Here is a 20,546-nt window from a genome sequence, read left to right on the forward strand (position 1 = left end):
TTTATAAAATAATAATTTCCAATAAAATTTTTAAGAACTAATTATAAGAGGGTGGATGTGGGGGGTTGCAGGGGATATATTGGAAGCTTTCTGCAGGTAGCCTCTGCCTGGCTTCTTCTCTGACCCTCCCTATAAATGACATTGGTGAAACAATCTGTACACCAAAAGCTGACAGTAAGATATGGCATCATCAGGCTGTTCACATTTTCACTAGGTTTGTACCTTTGCATCTCATTACTGTCATACACTGAAAATGGAATTGACCTGCTGTGGAGACAGGACATAGTCCCAGAGGTTGAGCTGGCTAATGGAGCCCACAAAAGACTCTGCTGGATTGAATCCCTCTCCTTTTAGGTCTTGCTCTTGTCCCAGAACCAATGCGCCACCACCTAAAGAGAAAGAGAGGAAGAAGCTAATTTAGTAAAAGGCAGGTCAGTATAAATAGGAGATTGTTGACAAGTGCAATGAGCTAAAGCTAAGGCAAGTTCGATCAACAAGAACAGGTCCAATGGTTTCTAGAGAAACTTAAAAAATTAGCTATATTATATATAATATATTGTATTCATGAATATTCACTCAACTTAAGAACTCTTGATATGTACACAATATTCTGCCCAACAGAACAGGTTATGTTCACTCTGTTGACTTCTAGGGAACTATCCTCCGTGTCAGACTACAAGTGGTCTCACTTCTTATTCCTTAGCCTGTAATGCTATGTTTATTAGTGTTTTTATTATAGTTCAGGGCAACTTATTTTCAGAATGCACAGTCAATGTTTTATTCAGTTTGTTTGTTTCATCTTCTTTCATCGAAACTCCAGTTCAAAAATATATGAACCAATGAAGACAGTGACCAACGAGGTCTCCCAGTGCAGAGTCCCTTCTGTAGGCGGATCCACCCAGAGTCATGCATGACGCCGGGAACTTGGGCCGGTTACAGCCTTCGCACACTCTCCTCTCCGGAAGTTTATGTTAAGACCTTTTGAGAGGAGAGCTTGAGTTCTATTTGAAAAAGGGCATACACTAAAATGAGCCAGGAGCAGCTTTTCTGCTTGTCTACCAAGTACAAACGAGCTCTCTTTCAAAATGACAACAGCCCCCAAACCAAACAATACAACACTAGTAATTCATCTTTTTGTAAGGCAATTGTAGCACCAGCTGTTGTTCCTTCAGCATGCTTCCTGGCAGTCAGTCAGTCAGTCAGTCAGTCTGCCTGCCTATCTATCTATCTATCTATCTATCTATCTATCTATCTATCTATCTATCTATCTATCTATCTATCCACCCATCCATCCATCCATCTACCTATCTATCCCCAAAGGCATTTCTTAACCATAGTACCATATTGCTCGCCTGCGAAAAAGCTCCAGTTAATTCACAAAATGCCACAGTAACTATTGATCTTTGTCCAAAACCAAGGACAATAACCGCCAGCACTTGTTGCCCATCTACAGACCACCACACTGAGCATAATGCTTATTTTGCTAAGACATACCAGGGATAGCAGAGCCAGTAGAGAGGCCGGAGCCACCATCGGACAGCTTCCCATCTATATACACTTTCCAAGCTCCGTCAGCACTGGTCCAGGTGATTCCAATATGGTGCCACTTGCCATCATTCACGGCGGGGCAGTCTGTTATCCTTTCCTTGCCGTTCACATAGAGAACCCAGCTGTGAAGAGCAGAGAGCATGCGGCACAGTCAGCAGTCAAACGTGGCAATTCTTTCTGTAGACAAGTTACATCTTTTTTTCCTCTTTTTCCTTTTTTTGTGTGGGTAAAGTAATTTAGGTAATCTCATCCCTCCTTTTACTTATTTGGCCACATTTCATAGGAGAAGAATTAATTCACAAATTACACATTACTGTAGCTTATTGACTGGTAGGAGTAAACCTTAGTATAAACTATGAAAAGTGGATCCAATTTGAGACAAGTCACCAACTGGCTCCTTTAGAGAGCGAAAAGAGTAGGAGTTCTACCAATATCAGTTTGATTTCATTTCTCTAAAGTGTATTCCTGAAACCGAGAATAATCTTGTAATGGACCAGAGAAAGTGAGTTCTGTTTCACAACTGACTGCTTCTACAGGCACCTCCTCAGGACTGATATCAACATATTTATGAAAAAATGGTCAACATTATATCTCTATCTATCTATCTATCTATCTATCTATCTATCTATCTATCTATCTATCTATCTATCTATCTACCGTGGATTTTGTTTCTGACAGCTCAAGGCTGCTAGGAAGAACAGCTTACAACACGAGGGTGGATTTTCCACCACAACAGGGGGATTTCCTTGGGTTGAGAAGAAGAAAGAGAGCTTGTGAAACCTACAACTTACTTACAGGAGCAGGCTGAAGACTCGTGTGGAGACTGAGGGTCAAGGTCGCCACAGAAATGCATGAGGCCGTGGAGGCCTTGGTATGTAAAAGGAGGAGCACCAGGGAAAACATCAATCAGAAATGGAGTCAGCGCTGTCATTCTGGTGCCTCTCGGCAACTTAGATTTGCTCTCTGTGAAATGGGCATGAATCCCTCAGGTCATCATACAACTCATGTGAATATATAAGAAAACCCTAAACATGTATAAGGGAACGTCACTAAAGCTGGGCCCTCCTACGGAGCTTGTCTAGATGGTACATGTGGTCCTTGACTTCTCGCTGTTCTGCTGTGGCACTGGACCACCCTCCTCCTCTCTCCCTCCTTGAAGTTCCGCCTCGATGTCAGAGTGGAGTCCTAAAGGCAATCCCCACAGAGCTGGTGCTGTGCTGTACTGGGTTACCTTCCCCACACCGCATTCCGGGGCTATACTAAACAATCTATTCAAATGTTCAACAGTAGCACCTCTGTTTACCCGTTATAATCCGTCAGGAGGAAGGTATTGTCTTGGCCATTGTCAAGTGCATAGGAGATTGGTGTTCCATAGTTGAAGATGTCTGAGGATTTCATCCAGAATGTGCAGGTCACGGCATGGAGAGACGGCAGCACTCCATCCAGCATGACATAACCATAGATTCCAGACACCTCAAAGTCCAGGTTAAAACTCCTAGACCGTTCTGCAATGAGTGAGAAAAATGTGCAGATTGGAGCCCATGTAAGGTACCTTTCAATGGTTCTGGGTCAGAATCAACTTCACTGCACAGAACAACAAGGGTAAAAGAAGTCCATTCAGAATGTAAGCTTATTTGAGAGGCAATTTCAAAGTGAAATGCATGTCATTTACCAAACAGAGGACATTCTCTTCGAAGATGCTCATCGGTGCATACCTGAGAGGGCAAAAGCACTCAATGGTGAAAGGGAAACAGAGACCCGGAATAGTTGGAAGGGGAGGTGGAACTTAACATGGTTCTTAACAATGGTCGATTCTAAGGCATGCCTGTAGAAACCAAACTCCAAACCCACTCAAACAAAATTCAGACATTAAGGAGCCTGACAAGACACAGTAGAACTGCCTCTGTGGGTTTCTGACTCTGTAAATCTTTATGGGAGTAGAAAGCTTTGTCCTCCTGTGGTGTGGCTGGTGGTTTTGAACTGCTGACCTGTGATTAACAACCTAATGCATAACCACTATGGGCTAGTAACGCCCTTGCAGGAGAGAAAGGAGGTAACTACAGGAACAATGGTCCACCCTACCCTGGGGTTCTGGCTTGTCTCTCTTTCCTCTGCACTTCAGCTCTGCACCTGTGTACTCTAGCCAATAAAATAAAACAAAGAAAGCCTACAATTAAAAGATCACTTGTTCTCTTTAAAAAAAGTATGAGGATGGGAAAATAGAGCTATGTGCACTTATTTATAGGTTTAGTATTAAGGTAGCAGAAGGACATTGGGCCTCCACTCAAGTACTCCCTCAATGCAAAAATAGTTTCTTCTATTAAATTGGCATTCTATGATGCTCACCCTCCTGACATAACCGCTAAAGACAAAGCGGGTGAGTAAGCAAATGTGGTGAAGAAAGCTGATGGTGCCCGGCTATCAAAAGAGATAGTGTCTGGGGTCTTAAAGGCTTGAAGGCAAACAAGTGGCCATCTAGCTCAGAAGCAACAAAGCCCACCGAGGAAAAGCACACAAGCCTAAGTGAGCACAAGGTATTGAAGGGACCAGGTAGCAGACACCAAAGAACAAAAAAATCATATCACAGTGAATGATGGAGGGAGTGTGGAGTGGAGACCCAAAGCCCATTTGTAGGCAACTGGAGATCCCCTTGCAGTGGGGTCTCAGGGAGGAGATGAGCCAGTCAGGGTGCAATGTAGCAACAATGAAAAATACAGCTTTCCTCTAGTTCCTAAATGCTTCCACCCCACCCCACCCCTCACTATCATGCTCCCAATTCTACCTTGCAAGTCTGGCTAGACCAGAGGATGTACACTGGTACAGATAGGAACTGGAAACACAGGGAATCCAGGACAGACGATCCCTTCAGGACCAGTGGTATGAGTGGCAATACAGGGAGGGTGGAGGGAGGGTGGGTTGGAAAGGGGGAATCCATTACAAGGATCGACATGTGACCTCCTCCCTGGAGGATGGACAACAGAAAAGTGGGTGAAGGGAGACGTCAGACAGTGAAAGATATGACAAAACAATAATTTATAAATTATCAAGGCCTTGTGAGGGAGGGGGGAGCATGGAGGGAGGAGAAGAAATGAGGAGCCGATGCCAGGGACTTAAGTGGAGAGCAAATGTTTTGGGAATGATGAGGGCAATGAATGTACAGAAGTGCTTTACACAATTGATGTATGTATGGATTGTGATGATAGTTGTATGAGCCCCTAATAAAACGATTAAAAAATGTAGTTTAGAATTAGCTTTTTGGTTCGCAACCGGAGCCAGGGACTCTCACACCTCTGTCAAGTAGCTTATCAAAGGATTCCTAAATATGTGAAGAGTTCTTCGAAATACAGTTTTCTTCACCTCCCTTACACTCCTAAGAGTCACCATCCTCACCTGAGCTAGTGGAGATGCTTGTAATTGAACCGAGTTGATCGGATGCCCACCTCAGTGGACACAGAGGGAAGCACAAGATTACTACTAGGTGGAAGGTGTGAGTGATTCACTTGGCAGCCACTGACGACAACGGGTTACAGGATGATTATGAAGACTGTGTTTTATTTTATTTATAACTGAATAATTTGGAGTTAATACATATATAACACCATCATTCAATCACGCCACGGACAATTGTACAATTGCTACCACGATCAGTTTCCAAACACTCTTTTTCTTCCTGGACCCCTCGACATTATCTCCCCCATACCACCACCAGCTCCACTGTATCACCCTTCCCCTGACCTCCAGATCCTTCTTGTACTTGCTGTCCCTACAGGTTCCTCAATGCTCAGTTTCATAGACCGAAAAACATAGAAACCAGCTTCAAGAGGGCACCCTCCGATAACATACCCCTCTGAGAGACACCCTAATTTGAACACAAACAAAACAAAAATACAGAAACTGTTGAACGCCAGATCCAGTCCAGCATGCGTCAGAGGGGGATCAATTGACAAGGTTTTAACTGGTCAAGTCAGACTGATGCCTTTGATCTTCTATATTCATCTCTCCAATGCCCTCATTTATTAGCCCCTTTCTTCCCATCCCTCGAGTGCAGATAGAGGGAGTTCACTGAGGCTAGTGTCTGTCCTCTGTAGTTCCCACAAATGAATCTTGGGCTTCCACTGTCAACCATAGCCTTCTGCACACAGGAGTCTCACAATTTAGGCTCTGATACTAATCCCACCTCCGACTTTGGATTATTTGATTTACAGTCTGTCAGTGTATATAATTATGGTGTGACTCTTCCATGTGGAGTTAGTTGACATCGCACTTAAATGGCCACTTGTTTGGAGACAAGCTTTTAAGACCCTAGATGTTATTTGATCTGATAGCCAGAAACCATCTAATTTCATCACCACACTTTGCTATAGCACCATATCTTCTGTGTTCGCTTTCTTTGGGAAAGTATCGAGCAGGGCCACAATGTAAAAATTAATTGTTCTTAAGTTGGGGCTAGGATTTAGTGTGAGCCAAAAATCCATTCCTGGATCTGTATGTGTCTGTGTTTAAATTTATTATTATTTGGGAGTTAATACATATGTCATATCATTCCATAGTTTAATTGTGTCAAGTAGAATTGTACAGTTGCTTCCACAACCAGTTTCCAAACATACGTTTTCTTCCTGAATTCCTTGACATTGTCTCCCTTTTTACTCCCCACAACCCCTGCACCACCACCCCTTCCTCCAAAAACCTTTATTCTACTCTGGTCCCTATAGGTTCATCAATTCTGAATTTCATTTACCAAAAAATAGAAAAAGATATACAATTTCAAGAAGGTGACCCCCAATCATCTAACACCTCTGAGATACGCCCTAATATGAACAAATAAAAGGAAATAGAGTTTCCTTCACAAGTTTGCCAGAATAATACACTTGCTAATACAGCATGTTGGGCATTGATGTATCAAGACCCTCTTTGTTCGCCTACCAACAGTTCATCAATATTGGTACAGCTGTCTTATGCTTCCTCAGATGTGGGGGCAATCAGGACAGGACCACAACCTTCCACTGCTCAAGGTTGTGGGAAGGCTTAACCAGGGGAGCTGATGAAGCAGCGACTGGCCTCTGTCTCCACCTGAGATAAAACAGACACTTTGCCTCATGTGCCCTGGCCAGGCTGCAGAAGCAGCAGTCTGCAAACTTATCAGCAACTTCATGTTCCCAACCTTGTCTTCCCCTCCTGTCTGTGAACAGCTGGCTGATAGCCTACTACTTCTTTGTAGACCCTTAAAGAAGTGTCAACTGCCTTTTGTGTAAACCTGTCATGTGTTGCAGCCAGTGTGCAGGGCGGGTTGTTAAACCTGCTTCAAATACAGTTCAGGGTCCTGACCTGCCTATGCTGCAGGGTCCCCTGAACCCCAATTTTATGTTTAACTGTTTTATTGGGAGTTCTTACAGATACCATAACATTCCACCGTTTAGTCACATGAAGCAGTATTATACAATGGTTACCACAATAAGTTTCAAAATATTTTCTTTTTTCTTGAGCTCTTTGATATCAGCTCCCCTTTGTTCCCTCCCCCTCCCACCATATCCCCCAGGAACCCTTCTTTTTTCCCCTATAATTGCTTTTTGGGGGGCCATATCTTATACAATCCTATCTATCCATTCGTGTACAATCCCATTGAGTGGGATTATGCAGACATCAATGCTCTCAGCTCCCCATTCCCCCACTCCCCACCCTCTCTTCCCGTACCCTCAGGGACCCATTACTCCTGTTACTATATCTGAAGGGGTTATCTGTCTTGACTTTCATGTCCTGAATGCCTTTAAATATACAGATGAACATATGCAAATATAACATGCTTAATGAGGAAAAACAAATGAAAGTCATAATAAGGGGAGGAAATATTAGGGAACTAGAGCATAGTTATGTAGTTCATCAGTGCCATATTGCACCCTGGATTTATCATCCCTCTGTGTGTGGCCATTTTGTGAGGAACTGTCCAATTATCTTATAGGTAGGCCCTTCACATCGATTTGGTTGATCATTTTTGAACTTCTGATACCTTTTCCTGTCAACACCTCATGATCACACAGGGTGGTGCTGCATCCCAACTTTGGTGTTATCTTTTATCTATAAGTTTTCTATGCAGATTGGACCTCTCTCAAACCCATTAGATTTGTAAGATAAGAGCCGGGCTGTATATTATCTTATACTCAGACACCATGTATTTTCTGACTTAAGTCCTCAAGTTACAAGTGCGTCTGAAGTAGAGTCCAGATCACCCAGTGGAGTTCTGTGTGGGCTCTCACTGATGCAGCATCTGGAGCATGCTGTGCACCTTGAAGATCCAGGATTCAGTGCCCTGCTGTTCATGGCACCCAGCCTGGGCCCCCAGGATACATCCAGAAGCCCAGGTCAATGTGGACAATTTGGTGCACACGGTACCACTAAAGACACTTCCCCACTGCCCACTCCCAACACCCCAGAGTCCCCCGAAGCATTTTCAGTCATCCTTCTGGAGGGTGGTCCTCCCTCTTTTCCTACCAAGAGACATGTATTTCTGTTCCCCCAGACCTGTTCGCTCCCTTTCCCCTCTGCTGTGTTGTTTCCCCCACCAGTATCCCTCATCCTCTTTCTACCTGTCGGGGGAACATCATCATAGATTTTTATGGTAGCCATTCTATAGACAACGTCCCGTTTCCTTCCTTGACCATTTGATCCAAGCTGATGGGCAGCACCCCCCAGCCAAGTGACCATCGTGTTTGGCCCACAGGTCATGCTCGGTATAAGTAAAAAGAGAGAAATGACTGTTTTAGTTATTGCTATTAATAACACTGGGATCATATATACCTGTTTCACATTTACTGCCTGAAAATCCTGGCAGACATTTGCAGCTGTAGGAGTTGAGTTCATCCACACAGGTGGCCTGGTTTTGACATGGGTTAGAGTGACATTCGTTGATGTTCAGCTCACAGTGTGGCCCTGTGAAGCCGGCCGGACACCAGCACCTGGAAGGAAACATGACATAACAGAGAGCTGCAGAGAGGCCTCAGAGGAAGATGCAGGGTTGTCAAACTGGGGCCTCAACAGGTGTTGAAACTTGAGGAGCTGAGACACAGTTTGCACATCAAAATCACCCTCAAACTCTTTCTAAAGAAGTTTTCATAACAAGAGCCCAGTTGACACATTAGAAGAATCGTAGCAGTAAAACCCACTAGAAAGCCAAGGAGAAGTATTGTGCCCACACAGTGCTTTCTGCCCCTGCAGAAGAGGCAGGGGAAGAAATAAAAGCTCAGACACTGTTCTGAATGCTGCCTTTATCTTTACGCTTTCTAAGCCTTCAACCAATCTTTGTAACAATAAGGTAATACAATGATTATTATTATTACTACTCCCATGGAGGGCCTTAGTCATATTCACAAGTCTGGCTGACATTTACTCTTGACAATCAAGTAAAAATTAAACAAATTACAAAAGGGTAGGTATACCATGATATAACTTACAAAACATGCTTAACAATACGATGTGCTATTTATGGGGTCACTGCGGCAGTAAATGATGAAACCTAAATCAGGAAGGTGGCCCCTAACTTCCAAACAGTGGTTACTTCTGGGGAAGAGGAAACAATACTCTGTGTGTGTGTGTGTGTGTGCGCGCGCGTGCTGTGTGTGTGGTGGAGGCAATCTACAAGATCTTTAGAAATTGTTTAAAACAAAAGATGTATGGGACACTAACCCACCCAAGGGGAGGGTATTGTTTATATCTCCACAGGGAAAGAGGGATCAGACGTCAACCCAGTGCCGCAAGGTGTGAATGCAACATTCCGGCGTGGAGTAGAGAACCAGTGGAGAGGTCTGGGAGGCTGGCCCCAGCACCAAAAATTAAGTGGATTCCTGCCCCTACCCCGAGAAGAATGTGTTTCAAAGGATGGCATTGATTCTGCAGCTCTGGGAGACATTGATTCTGGAGCTCCGGGACGTATCTGATCAGAGTACACAGCAGCAGATGAAGAGGGAAGAGGAGAGAGTGGAGCACATCCTGGCCCACCAGGCCGTGAGGATGATTTTCCTGATTAGAGCAGCCAGTCCACAGATAGGACAATATGGCTGGCCCTACTATGAGACACGATGCCCCTCAGTGACCAAGGGCGATACAGGGGACAGCACCGGAGACACAGTCTGCGAATTGCACCTGACCTGATCCCACCACACCCAGGCAAAGCACTGGGGGAGTGCAGCGGAACAGCAAGGGAATGGAGCGGCAAGGTCCCCAGGGAATGCTGAAAGTGGACTTTGGGGCCAGGGCGTGGTGCCCCAACAGACTGGACTGGAAATCACTCCTAAAGGCCAACAAATGATCCTTGAACTAACTACAAGCTTTTCTTTCTTGATGTGTTTTGTTTTGTTCTTTGTCAGTGGTTTGTTGTTGTTGTTTTGTTGTCTGGTTGTATACTGTTGCTTTGTTTTCCTCTGTCTTGTTTTTGTGCATGTTATTATCTCCACAGGTCTGTCTAAATAAGACAGGCTGGATGAACTATCTGAGGAAAAACAACGCGACCAACAGTTCCAGGGTGACTTGGGATAAGGGAAGGTGTGTGTGTGTGGGGGGGGGGGGGTTGTAAAGAAGTGGTGTTAACAAATCCAGGGACAAGGGAACAACATGGGATCCAAATTGGTGGTGAGGGGGAGTGGCAGGCCTGGTAGGGAATGATCAAGGGTAAGGTTATGTAAAGAAGAGGTATAGCTGTAACCCAGATGGAGACAAAGCATGATAGTGGGGCAGGAGGAAAGACAAGGGAAATAGAGGAAAGAGCTAGGAGACAAAGGACATTTATAGAGGTCCAGACAAAGACATATACATGCAAATATATATATGAGGATGGGGAAATAGATCTATGTGTCTATATTTATAGATTTAGTATTAAGGTGGCCAAAGGACCTTGGGCTTCTACTCAAGTTCTCCCTCAACGCATGAATACTTTCTTCTATTAAATTGGAATTCTATGATGCTCACCCTCCTGACACAACTGCTGAAGTCAAAGTGGGTGAACAAGTAAATGTGGTGAAGAAAGCTGATGGTGCCCGGCTATCAAAAGAGATAGTGTCTGGGGTCTTAAAGGCTTGAAGATAAACAAGCGGCCATCTAGCTCAGAAGCAACAAAGCCCACATGGAAGAACATACCAGCCTGTGTGATCACCTGGTCCCGAAGGGATCAGTTATCAGACATCAAAGAACAAAAAATCATATCATTGGGTGCACACCTCCATGATACGATCGCTGAGGACAAACGGGTGCATAAGCAATTGTGGCGAAGAAAGCTGATGGCGCCCGTCTATCAAAAGAGATCGTGTCTGGGGTCTTAAAGGCTTGAAGGTGAACAAGCAGCCATCTTGCTCAGAAGTAACAAAGCCCACATGGAAGAAGCACACCAGCCTGTGCGATCACGAGGTGCCAAAGGGATCAGAGATAAGGCATCATCAAAAAAAAAAATCTTACTATAGTGAATGAAGGGGGAAGTGCAGAGTGGAGACCCAAAGCCCATTTGTCGGCTACTGGAGACCCCCTCACAGAGGGGTCTAGGGGAGGAGATGTGTCAGTCAGGGTGCGATGTAGCACCGATGAAGAATACAGCTTTCCCCCAGATCCTGGATGCTTCCTTCCCCCCAACTACCATGATCTGTATTCTACCTTGCAAGACTGGATAGAGCAGAGGTTGTACACTGGTGCAGATAGGAGCTGGAGGCACAGGGAATCCAGGGTGGATGATACCTTCAGAACCAGGGGGTGAGGGGCGATACTGGGAGAGTAGAGGGTAAGTGGTTTGGAAATGGGGAACTGATTACAAGGATCTACATGTGACCTCTTCCCTGGGGGACGGACAACAGAGAAGGGGGTGAAGGGAGACTCCGGATAGGGCAAGATAAGACAAAATAATAATCTATAAATTATCAAGGGCTCATGAGGGAGGGGGGAGCAGGGAGGGAGGGGGAAAAAGAGGACCTGATGCAAAGGGCTTAAGTGGAGAGCAAACGCTTTGAAAATGATTAGGGCAAAGAATGTACAAATGTGCTTTATACAATTGATGTATGTATGGATTGTGATAAGAGTTGTATGAGCCCCTAATAAAATGTTTAAAAAAAAGATGTGACATATATATATGAAAAATCACAGCGATGAATAAACAAACAAGAGTGAAAGCAGAAGCCTACTGAGCATGGATTTGGGCTCGCCACGCCCAATATAGGGTTTCAGAGAGTGAGTTTATGGGACCATATACCTTTATCTTTCTTGTGTGGAGCCGCTGGAGGGTTTGAACTGTCAACTTTGGCGGTTAGTACTCCAGCACTTACCCAGTAGTGCTACCAGGGCTCCATATGGCTTCCATTACTCTTTTTGCTTTCATGTGTACTTTTCTCTACCTTTGAAAGATTTCAGAACTAAGAGGGACTTGTTCAATAAATGGCAACTGATATACTTATTAACCCCTCCCACTGAAACCTGCGTTGGAATCAGGGGGATTATACAATTGATTTTCTGGGTTTGAAATCACTCCAACATCTTCCATTATGAAGACAAATCCACGTTGGTGATAACCTGCATTTGGATTAGGGGCATTTATCTTCACTGTTTTCCTTGTTAGAATTGAGGTAAATTTGATGTTCGGTTGTTTTGAATACTAGGGAGAACTTGAAAGGCTGGTTGTTCTTAGCTTCACCTGCATATTTCTCTCTGTCTGTGATGCGGGTGCTGCCACACACAGGATGCAAAGAGCGAGCATTCAGCTGGTGCCACGCTGATGAAATCTCCCCTCCCTAAGCAGCTCACTGGACGAAGAGCCTTCCCAATTCTCGAGAGCGGCCTGGCCATTTGTTGAGTGACCGTGATGAAAAGGCTTGGGAAATCTTGCACTGACGAAGACGTTTTTAAGAAAATAATTAACTTTCACAAATTTAGAGAGCCAGGAATTTATTGTCTTGAAGACAATAAAGTTTTCTGGGATTTCTCGTGCAGGGCTGTCCTATCTTCAGTAGAAGGCACGTGTCTGGCAGGGGCACGGGTGGTAGAGATTTGTCTTGATAACAATGGTGGGACGATGTAAGCATTAAAATAGTCTAGGCATACCCTAGGAGCTGCCTTAGGAAACCCAAGCCTCTCCCCCTGCAAAACCACTACTTCCGTCTACATAAGCACAGCTTTTAGTATTTTATTTGTTTGCACACTCCAGTTAAATTAAGTTTCTATTCGGGTTATGAAACTCTTAAACCAAGTCTGAAAACCTGGATATAATCTGTAGATCGGCATTGTGATATACAACTACTCAATTCCTTCTGATTTAACCTACTGTGTGAACTTCAGATACGCTATCAAACACACAAAAATATGGGTTTCATCTAATCTAGTGTTAGACGATATGCTTCTGTGCAGTTATTTCATTTTCTGTGATTTCCTAAGTGTAGAACAGTGGTTTCCAAACTTGGCTGCGCATAAGGATCATTGGGGAACTTAAAAACTGCATCTTCCCTATTTTAAACTACTAGTGTTTCCCCTGTCTTAGCGACAGGTTCTCAAGTGGAGGGTGGATTCTACTGTAGCCTGAATTTGGGCTACTTTTTGGGGCAGTGACTGACTCAGAACTCAAAGTCAGACTTCACAGAGGCTGCAGCATGACTCAACAGGTAAGAAAATATAACCAGTGAGAAGGACAAGCCAGTCTTTTACCTGAAGCTGTTGACACCATCTTCGCAGGTAGCTCCATTTTTGCACGGTTGACTGAGACATTCATCCACATTTTTCTCACACCAGGTACCCCCAAACCCAGGTGGGCATTTGCACAAGAACCCCGCAACTTGGTCTTCACAGGCTGCATTGTTTAAGCATGGGTTCGATTGGCATTCGTTGACTTCGGTTTCACAGTGCAGGCCTGCGGATGGGTAAGGAGGACAAAGAATCCAAATCATTGACTCCAGGGAAAACTGCAATCAAGGTGTTGACTAAGGAATGGACCCTGCTGAGAAGCAAAGCCACAGACTAGCAAACTGATCTGAGAACCAATTCTTTCATGAACTCTAATTTTTGAATTCTGTATTTTTTTTAATCTGCTCTTTTTAAAAATAAAAAAGTCTATCTCACCCTTTTCTGACGCTAAGATGAGTAGTGAACATTTCATTGAGAGACTGCTGATTGCTCCATCTGATTGCCCCCTGCTCTGTCAGTGCCTTTGGAGAAACCATGGTCTGCTTTGCCTGGAAGTTGTTTTCCTGGTTTCTGGGAAGCCCAGTTCCTCCTCACCAGGGTTGCCTCTGGTTGTGGCTGAGAAGGTCTTCCTGTGTTTTACCTGGTGGCCATGCTTCCTGGACTGGACCTCACATCAGTTCTTTATTGACCAAAGAACTGGCTTGAAAGGTTTGTTCTCTGTTTCTCTCCCACACCTACTCCTGCCTCTCCCCCTTCCTCCTCTAGCTCCCAACCCCTAGCCCACTTCTATGCAAAAATGCTGAATTGATGGAAGACTCAAATGGTTAGTAAATTAAAATAGGAAAATATGAAAACTCAAGACAGCTCGTGAAAGAAAATAAAAATTATGTTTACTCTCAGATATATCTGCGCACAGTATATATGCACAAAACAGAATCCTATTGTTCATATTGCCTGTACCTGATTATTTTTTCATTTATCAATAACCATTCTCTTGTGTTGTTAAATATTCTGCATTAAAGTTGTTCTTTGTCAAAGGACCATCCAGAACAAGGCACTGTCTGGTCCTGTGTCATCTTTTGTATTCAATCATATTTATTGAGATCTTGTATATTTAATTTGGGAGAAATTCAACTACAATTTTGAAACTTTCCCTTCAATAATGTGTCTCAATTTTTAAAGATTTTTGTCTTCCAGTAAAATTTTAAAAATCTTATAGGTTAAATATGTTTAAGTATAATTTACTTTATTGTGAGTTAAAAGCTATTTGGTTATGATACTTTATATTACTATTGTGAGTCAAATGCTATTTGGTTATGATTTTTATTTATAGTAAAAAATAAATATAATATTTAAAATAGTTACATATTGATTTCCAATCATAATTTATTTTCATCAATTTATAAATAATAAATAAATGATAAATGATAAATCAATTACAATGGAAAGTCTCATCAACTTTTAATCATTTTAGTTTATCCCTTTGTATCACATCAGCAGATATTATGAACAACCAAATCTGGTTGGATCTCTCTTTCTTCTTTTGAGTTGAAGAGAATCCTCGTTAGTCCAGTGCCCCCTCGTCTGTGTGAATGAGTGCAGGTTTCTGAGTCCGATGTAAGTCCAAGGCCAAGGCAGGCTCAGAATGTCATGTCTCCTAGGTAATTTCTATGAGCAATAGTTTGATGTTTTTTTAGATTGGTTGCTGATTTGAAATCTGCACTGTTAATCATATGATGGAATTAACATGTGTTGTCTGGATGAAACACTATTCTACTTCCAAAGAGACTACGGAATCGATTGAACTCTTTTGGAACCCTTTGTAGCTCTTCTAAAGCCCTTTCAAAATTCAAAGAAAGTATCAGTCAATGTAATAATCCGTGCTCAACAGAATTTTAAGACAATATGAAATGACAACATGGTACCTATAAATCCTTTCACACAGGTGCAGCGATAGCCAGCCACCCCATCCACGCAGGTTCCTTTATTCAGACAAGGACTGGAAAGACACTCGTTTATATTTTCTTCACAGAGTTGACCTGGAAGGAGCACAGAATCACCGAGCAGAAGCCTCAGAGGACTTTAAGACCAATAGTTTTCTTCAGGTGTCAGCTGAGCAATTAGGAATAATAGCTTACCTGTTTGTGAAGCATCTTGCTATTTTCAAAATACCCAACAAATTTCATACCATTTTCAGCCAGGAATAACAGTCATATTTATTACTTAAGAGGATAATGTACATAATTTTGTTTATTACTTATTACTCTTTTGTTAGTGGCTGACCACGTTGGATTGTTTATTCCTTTACAGATGAGAGGTAATAGAAAGTTTGAAATGACTATGAGAGAAAGACATTGCATAAAGAAAGAAGTTGTTTGGTTTTGTACGCTGGGAAAAGAGTCAAACTTCTAAGCAACTGTCCCATTTTCCAGGTGGACATTATGTGAGTGGAACTGATATATCATTCAAACCCTTGCTTTGATGGATGTAGAAAATAGGACACGCATAGGTCTATGGCATTTACGCAGCCGGGGACAGGAATGAGCCTACAAGTTTCAGATTCAAGTACAAATATACAAAAACTCCTTAAGTTGAAGAGGTCAGAGTGCTTAAGTCAACAACTACTGAAATCCTGTTAACTAATAATTTATGTATTATAACAACATGAAGATGTGCTAAGGGCAAATTCCACCGATCAGTCAGTTTTAGAGAATAGAGCTAATCAAAATAAAGATAAAGTTTATATTAGAGATGGATAAAAATAAAGATACCATCTATATTTTTTACTTAGAGTGTAGTAAGTGTAAACTTTTTTTGGCCTTTCATAATAGAGCCACACAATTCATGTCATGTCCAATAAATATATATTTTGATGTAGAAGCACGCATCTACTTTCCCCAAAGTATGTGTCTACCATGCTGGACACAGGCCCCCCGTAGGATTCAACGCTACATGTCACTGACTTGAGATTCAGATTTAGAATCTCAAGAGGTACAGAAACGTGTAGAGGAGCGGCAACTTTCTCATATGCCTGAGCAAATTGCAACCATGCACACGTGGCAAAGAGGATGGGAGGGAAAGTGTGAGAGAATCTTGAAATGGAGTGAGCTCTGAGGTGATACAGAGCCCTGGTGGCACGTCTGGTTAAGCATCACACTCTGTAGGAGGCAGATACGTCTGGCTGCCTGAATTTACAGTCCCAGAAACCCCAAGGAGCAGTTCTTCTCTGTCTTACCGGGTTGCTATGAGGCAGAACCGAGTCTCCGGCAGTGGGTTTGGCTTTGGTTTATTTGGTTACAGACCCAGTGGCTGCACACACAGTCTGGGGGTGGGGGGTAGAGAGTGTGCGGATCTTTAGCTTCCTCTGGTGGTTTCAGCATCTGCATGGCTCTCAGAAGGCAAGCAGCGTGGGGCTTGCTTCAAGGTGTGTGCGTCATGGCCCCTACCTGCCAGCTCTTGCTGGTGTACCTGACCCAGGAGGCTTACAAGACTACATGCCTCTCTGCTCGATTGCTGACTTAAAGTCTTTTCAAAGGCGGTCTTGTTGCTCCTCTGTAGAATTTCTCCTACATAGAGGCCTTTGAACTTAACTTCCATACAGTCTACTGTTAGAGTCTACTGTTAGAAATCAATGTATTTTCACATATGGCTATGATTATCAGTGCTGAATGCATTCCAAATGGAGAAAATATATCAGAGGTGATTTAATGATTACTCTTACGAATAATGCTATTCACATGTTCATTTCTTTATTAAAATCATTTTTGCATGATAAAGTCATTAGATTCTGGCTCCTTTAAAATGCTTAATAATTTTATAGGATGTAGGAAAGTAGAGAAAATTATATACCACATGATTTAAATATATATTCAGACATGTTTTAGTATTATAGCAATACTTTGATGGGTTCTGTACAATGCTGGATGATGTAGATATTTTCCCATCATGTCACACAGTCATATTATGAGATTTTGTTATTTATAAAATAATATATTATGTTTTATAGCATGGGATCAAGTTATAGCTATAATAATTATCATGTGACTGAACAAAGTTGACAAAAATCAGTGTATGTTTTCTGGGAGATGAGTTGGAAAACTCACTTCTCTGGCTTAAATGATAAATGCATTTAAATATGTGCCTATTCATTTAAGTTAAAATCGAGAGATGAAGGGACCCATCACAATCCGGGATACAAATGCCTAAGGTTCACAGTTAGAAATAGTCACAACACCCACCCACACACACACACACACACACACACACACACACACATAGAAATAAGCATATAGTAATCACATAACTTAATCTCCTAGTGAGGAACTAGGGGAGGACCAAATTTTAGCTAGACTTTGTGTGTGTGTGTGTGTGTGTGTGTGTGTGTAATCTCTATAATAAAAACCATTCACAGGTTTATTGGACAAGAAATATACAACACATTTTTCTTTATTTGCTGTCAGCCATTTTTTAAATATGATGAAAAGTCAAAATATGTGATGGATGAAGATGGGGTTCAAAACCAGGGCTGCCTGTTTTATAAATCTGAAGAAGTTTTATTCTTACTCTCCTAACAAGACAACTCATGAAAATAACACTTCTGAAGGCATATAAATAACTTAATATTCGAGTATACTTGTATACATCTTCAGTGTGTTTTGAGTATAGTCTAATATGGCATTAAAATATCTCAGCAGTAAAGCTTTCCATGATTCCCAGGTTTATATTATAAAACGGGAAACATGTCTCTTACCTGTGTAACCAGAAGGGCACTCACAAAGGAAGTCACCAACGTGGTCTTTACAAATTCCGTTGTTGAGGCAGGGCAGTGAGCTGCATTCATCAATGTCTGTTTCACACTTTAAGCCTAAGATGCAAACCAACCAACAAAGGCTGACCAAAGAGAGCAGTGTACAGAAACAAAACCCTACTTGTTTACCAGTAAACATCCCAGGAATCTGAATGAATTGATGACTTTGAATCATGGTGCTGGCAAACAATATTGAAAATACCATGGAGTGCCGAAAGAACAACCAAATCTCTCTTGGACTAAGTGCAGCCAGAGCGCTCCTCAGAGGCAAGGATGGTGTAATCCTCTGGACGTGTTGTCAGGAGAGATCGGTCCCTGGACAAGGACATCACGCTTGCTAAAGTAGAGGCGCCGCCAAAAAGAGGAAGCCTCGACGAGATGAATTGACACGGTGGTTCCAACAATGGGGTCAAATAAGAGAACGATTGTACAGCTGGCACAGGACCAAGCAGTGTTTTGTTCTGTTGCACACAGGGTTGCTATGAGTCAGAGTCGACTCGCTGGCACCTAACAACAACAACATCAACAACAACAACAATCTACACGGATAGAGGGGCAGTGGTGAAGGAAAAAGAAAATATTTGTCAAATGTTACCGTCTAGTTAATCTTTGATTGAAGACACTTTCTCTTTTGAGACAGATTAAAGCTGTCCTTACAAGGATGCCTTCAAGATAGCAAAAGATTATACACGGGGTACAAGGGATTAAAAAGAAAAGGGAACACTGGAAGTATAAAATGGGATCCGAAATTAGGTTAATTCCAAAGTGAAACATTGATGTCATTGTGAGTTATCAAGTCCCTTTCCACTGGCAATGATCCTATGTGAGAGTAAAACTGCCCAATAGGGCTTCTTAGGGTATGATCTTCACAAGAGCAGAACATGAGGTCTTAGCTCCCGCAGAGCTGCCAGTGGGTATGAACTACCAACCTTCTGCCTCTTGTTGCACCTGGGCTGCATCTAAAGCAGTGGTTCTCCACCTTCCTAATGCCGTGGCTCTTTCATACAGTGCCTCATGTCGGTGGCAACCCTCAACCATAACATTATTTTTGTTGCTACTTCATCACTGTCATTTTGCTACTGTCATGAATCGGGCGACCCCTGTGAAAGGGTCATTGGACTCCCAGAGGGGTTGCGACCCCCAGGTTGAGAGCCGGTTGCGGTGGTTGTTCTTATGGTTGCTAGGTGCTGGAGAGGGCGCCAGTTCACAGGGGCACTGGGTGGCACAAAACAAAACCCTGGCAGCCTCATCATGGCTCTGTTTGTGCTCTTTGGCAGCCACTCTGTCCATCCATCTTTGGATGACTCTGTCCTAAAGCACGGCGTCCTTCTCCAGGCGACGGTCACTCCTGATAACTGTCCTACCTACGTGAGACAACGTTTTCCCATCCTCTCTTCTAAGGAGCATTCTGGCTGTTCTTCTAAGACAGATTGTTGTGCTTCTGACAGTTCATGGTAATTCTCGTAGCCACACTCGGGACCCAATTCAAAGGCATCCGTGCTTTTTCTGTCTTACTGGCTACCAAGGTCACCTGGCAGAGGGGATGGGTCAGGCCAAGTCTTGCCAGCTCTCAGCTCGTGTGCAAGTGTCTTAGAGGGGGTGCATTTGCCCAGAGAGGGCACAATGCGTGTGGGTTAGCTTAGACTGAAACCTGTGCTCTCCTGTTGTCCCGGTCCCATCAGTCAGGTCCGTGTGATCTAGAAACTGAATACAAACAGTCTGGCCTTTCTCCGACCTACTGAACTAGAAATTCAGGGAGTGGAATCCAGCACTCTGTGTTTCAATAAACAATAAACCGCCCAGACAATAGTGACACATGGTAAAGGTTGAGAATTATACCATACCCTTGCTCAAGTACCACTTACGGTAGCATTCTAGAGCAAGATCTATTGTTCTTACAGAAGGTCAATATGAGAAGATTTTATAAAGATACAAACACACACTCACATCTACAAGCACCCAAGCAAGCTGCAATAAATGCACTGCTCAGGTTGTCGATCATCTAGAGCAATATCTTACTTTCCAATTTTATTCTTTGTGTGGTAAAATCTTTTATTAAGCAATATTTTTCTTATTACATCTTTCATGTTGGTGTATTTACTGTATAGAGCAATACAGCGAGTATGTGCAGTAATTTCCATGCAAAGTGCAGCTTATTATTTGGACCAAATAATAATAATAGCTTATTATTTGAAATGTGAACCTAACCACAAGAAGAAATAATTCTTACACTATAGGATCAAGTTCAAAACAATATTGTTTTCATAAGCACAGCCTCCAAAAAGCCCTTTATAAAAAGAGCAAAATCAAACCAACCAACAAACAAAAAAAACCCACCATAACTGTTCCCAAGAACTTTCACTCATGCACAGCAAAGGAGAGAAAGGGGTTTTGGTTAGAAGGGCAGGCACTCAAAGGAGGACAATCTGTTGTATTTGCATTAGAATAAAATTTTGGACATGAACCTGAAACTGCTTTCGAATTTAAATCATGGGTTATGACTTGACATTTTTTAGAAACTTTTAAAAAAAGCAAACTCTCTAGAGACTTTTAA

General features: G+C 42.7%; 1 protein-coding gene across 2 annotated transcripts in view; it reads right to left on the minus strand.

The window, feature by feature from the left end:
• Positions 1-20,546, minus strand: part of SVEP1 (sushi, von Willebrand factor type A, EGF and pentraxin domain containing 1) — a 203,651-nt gene that overhangs the window by 59,502 nt on the left and 123,603 nt on the right. For both annotated transcript variants that reach the window (XM_075560297.1, XM_075560298.1), the window contains exons 22-28: positions 17,936-18,049; positions 15,111-15,224; positions 13,210-13,411; positions 8,341-8,498; positions 2,852-3,053; positions 1,495-1,670; positions 265-389 (exon numbers count right to left, since the gene is read on the minus strand). In XM_075560297.1, the coding sequence (XP_075416412.1) occupies positions 265-389; positions 1,495-1,670; positions 2,852-3,053; positions 8,341-8,498; positions 13,210-13,411; positions 15,111-15,224; positions 17,936-18,049 (1,091 nt within the window). The remainder of the gene's footprint in view (positions 1-264; positions 390-1,494; positions 1,671-2,851; positions 3,054-8,340; positions 8,499-13,209; positions 13,412-15,110; positions 15,225-17,935; positions 18,050-20,546) is intronic.

Source organism: Tenrec ecaudatus, chromosome 10 (assembly GCF_050624435.1).
Source record: "Tenrec ecaudatus isolate mTenEca1 chromosome 10, mTenEca1.hap1, whole genome shotgun sequence".
Lineage (NCBI taxonomy): Eukaryota > Metazoa > Chordata > Mammalia > Afrosoricida > Tenrecidae > Tenrec > Tenrec ecaudatus.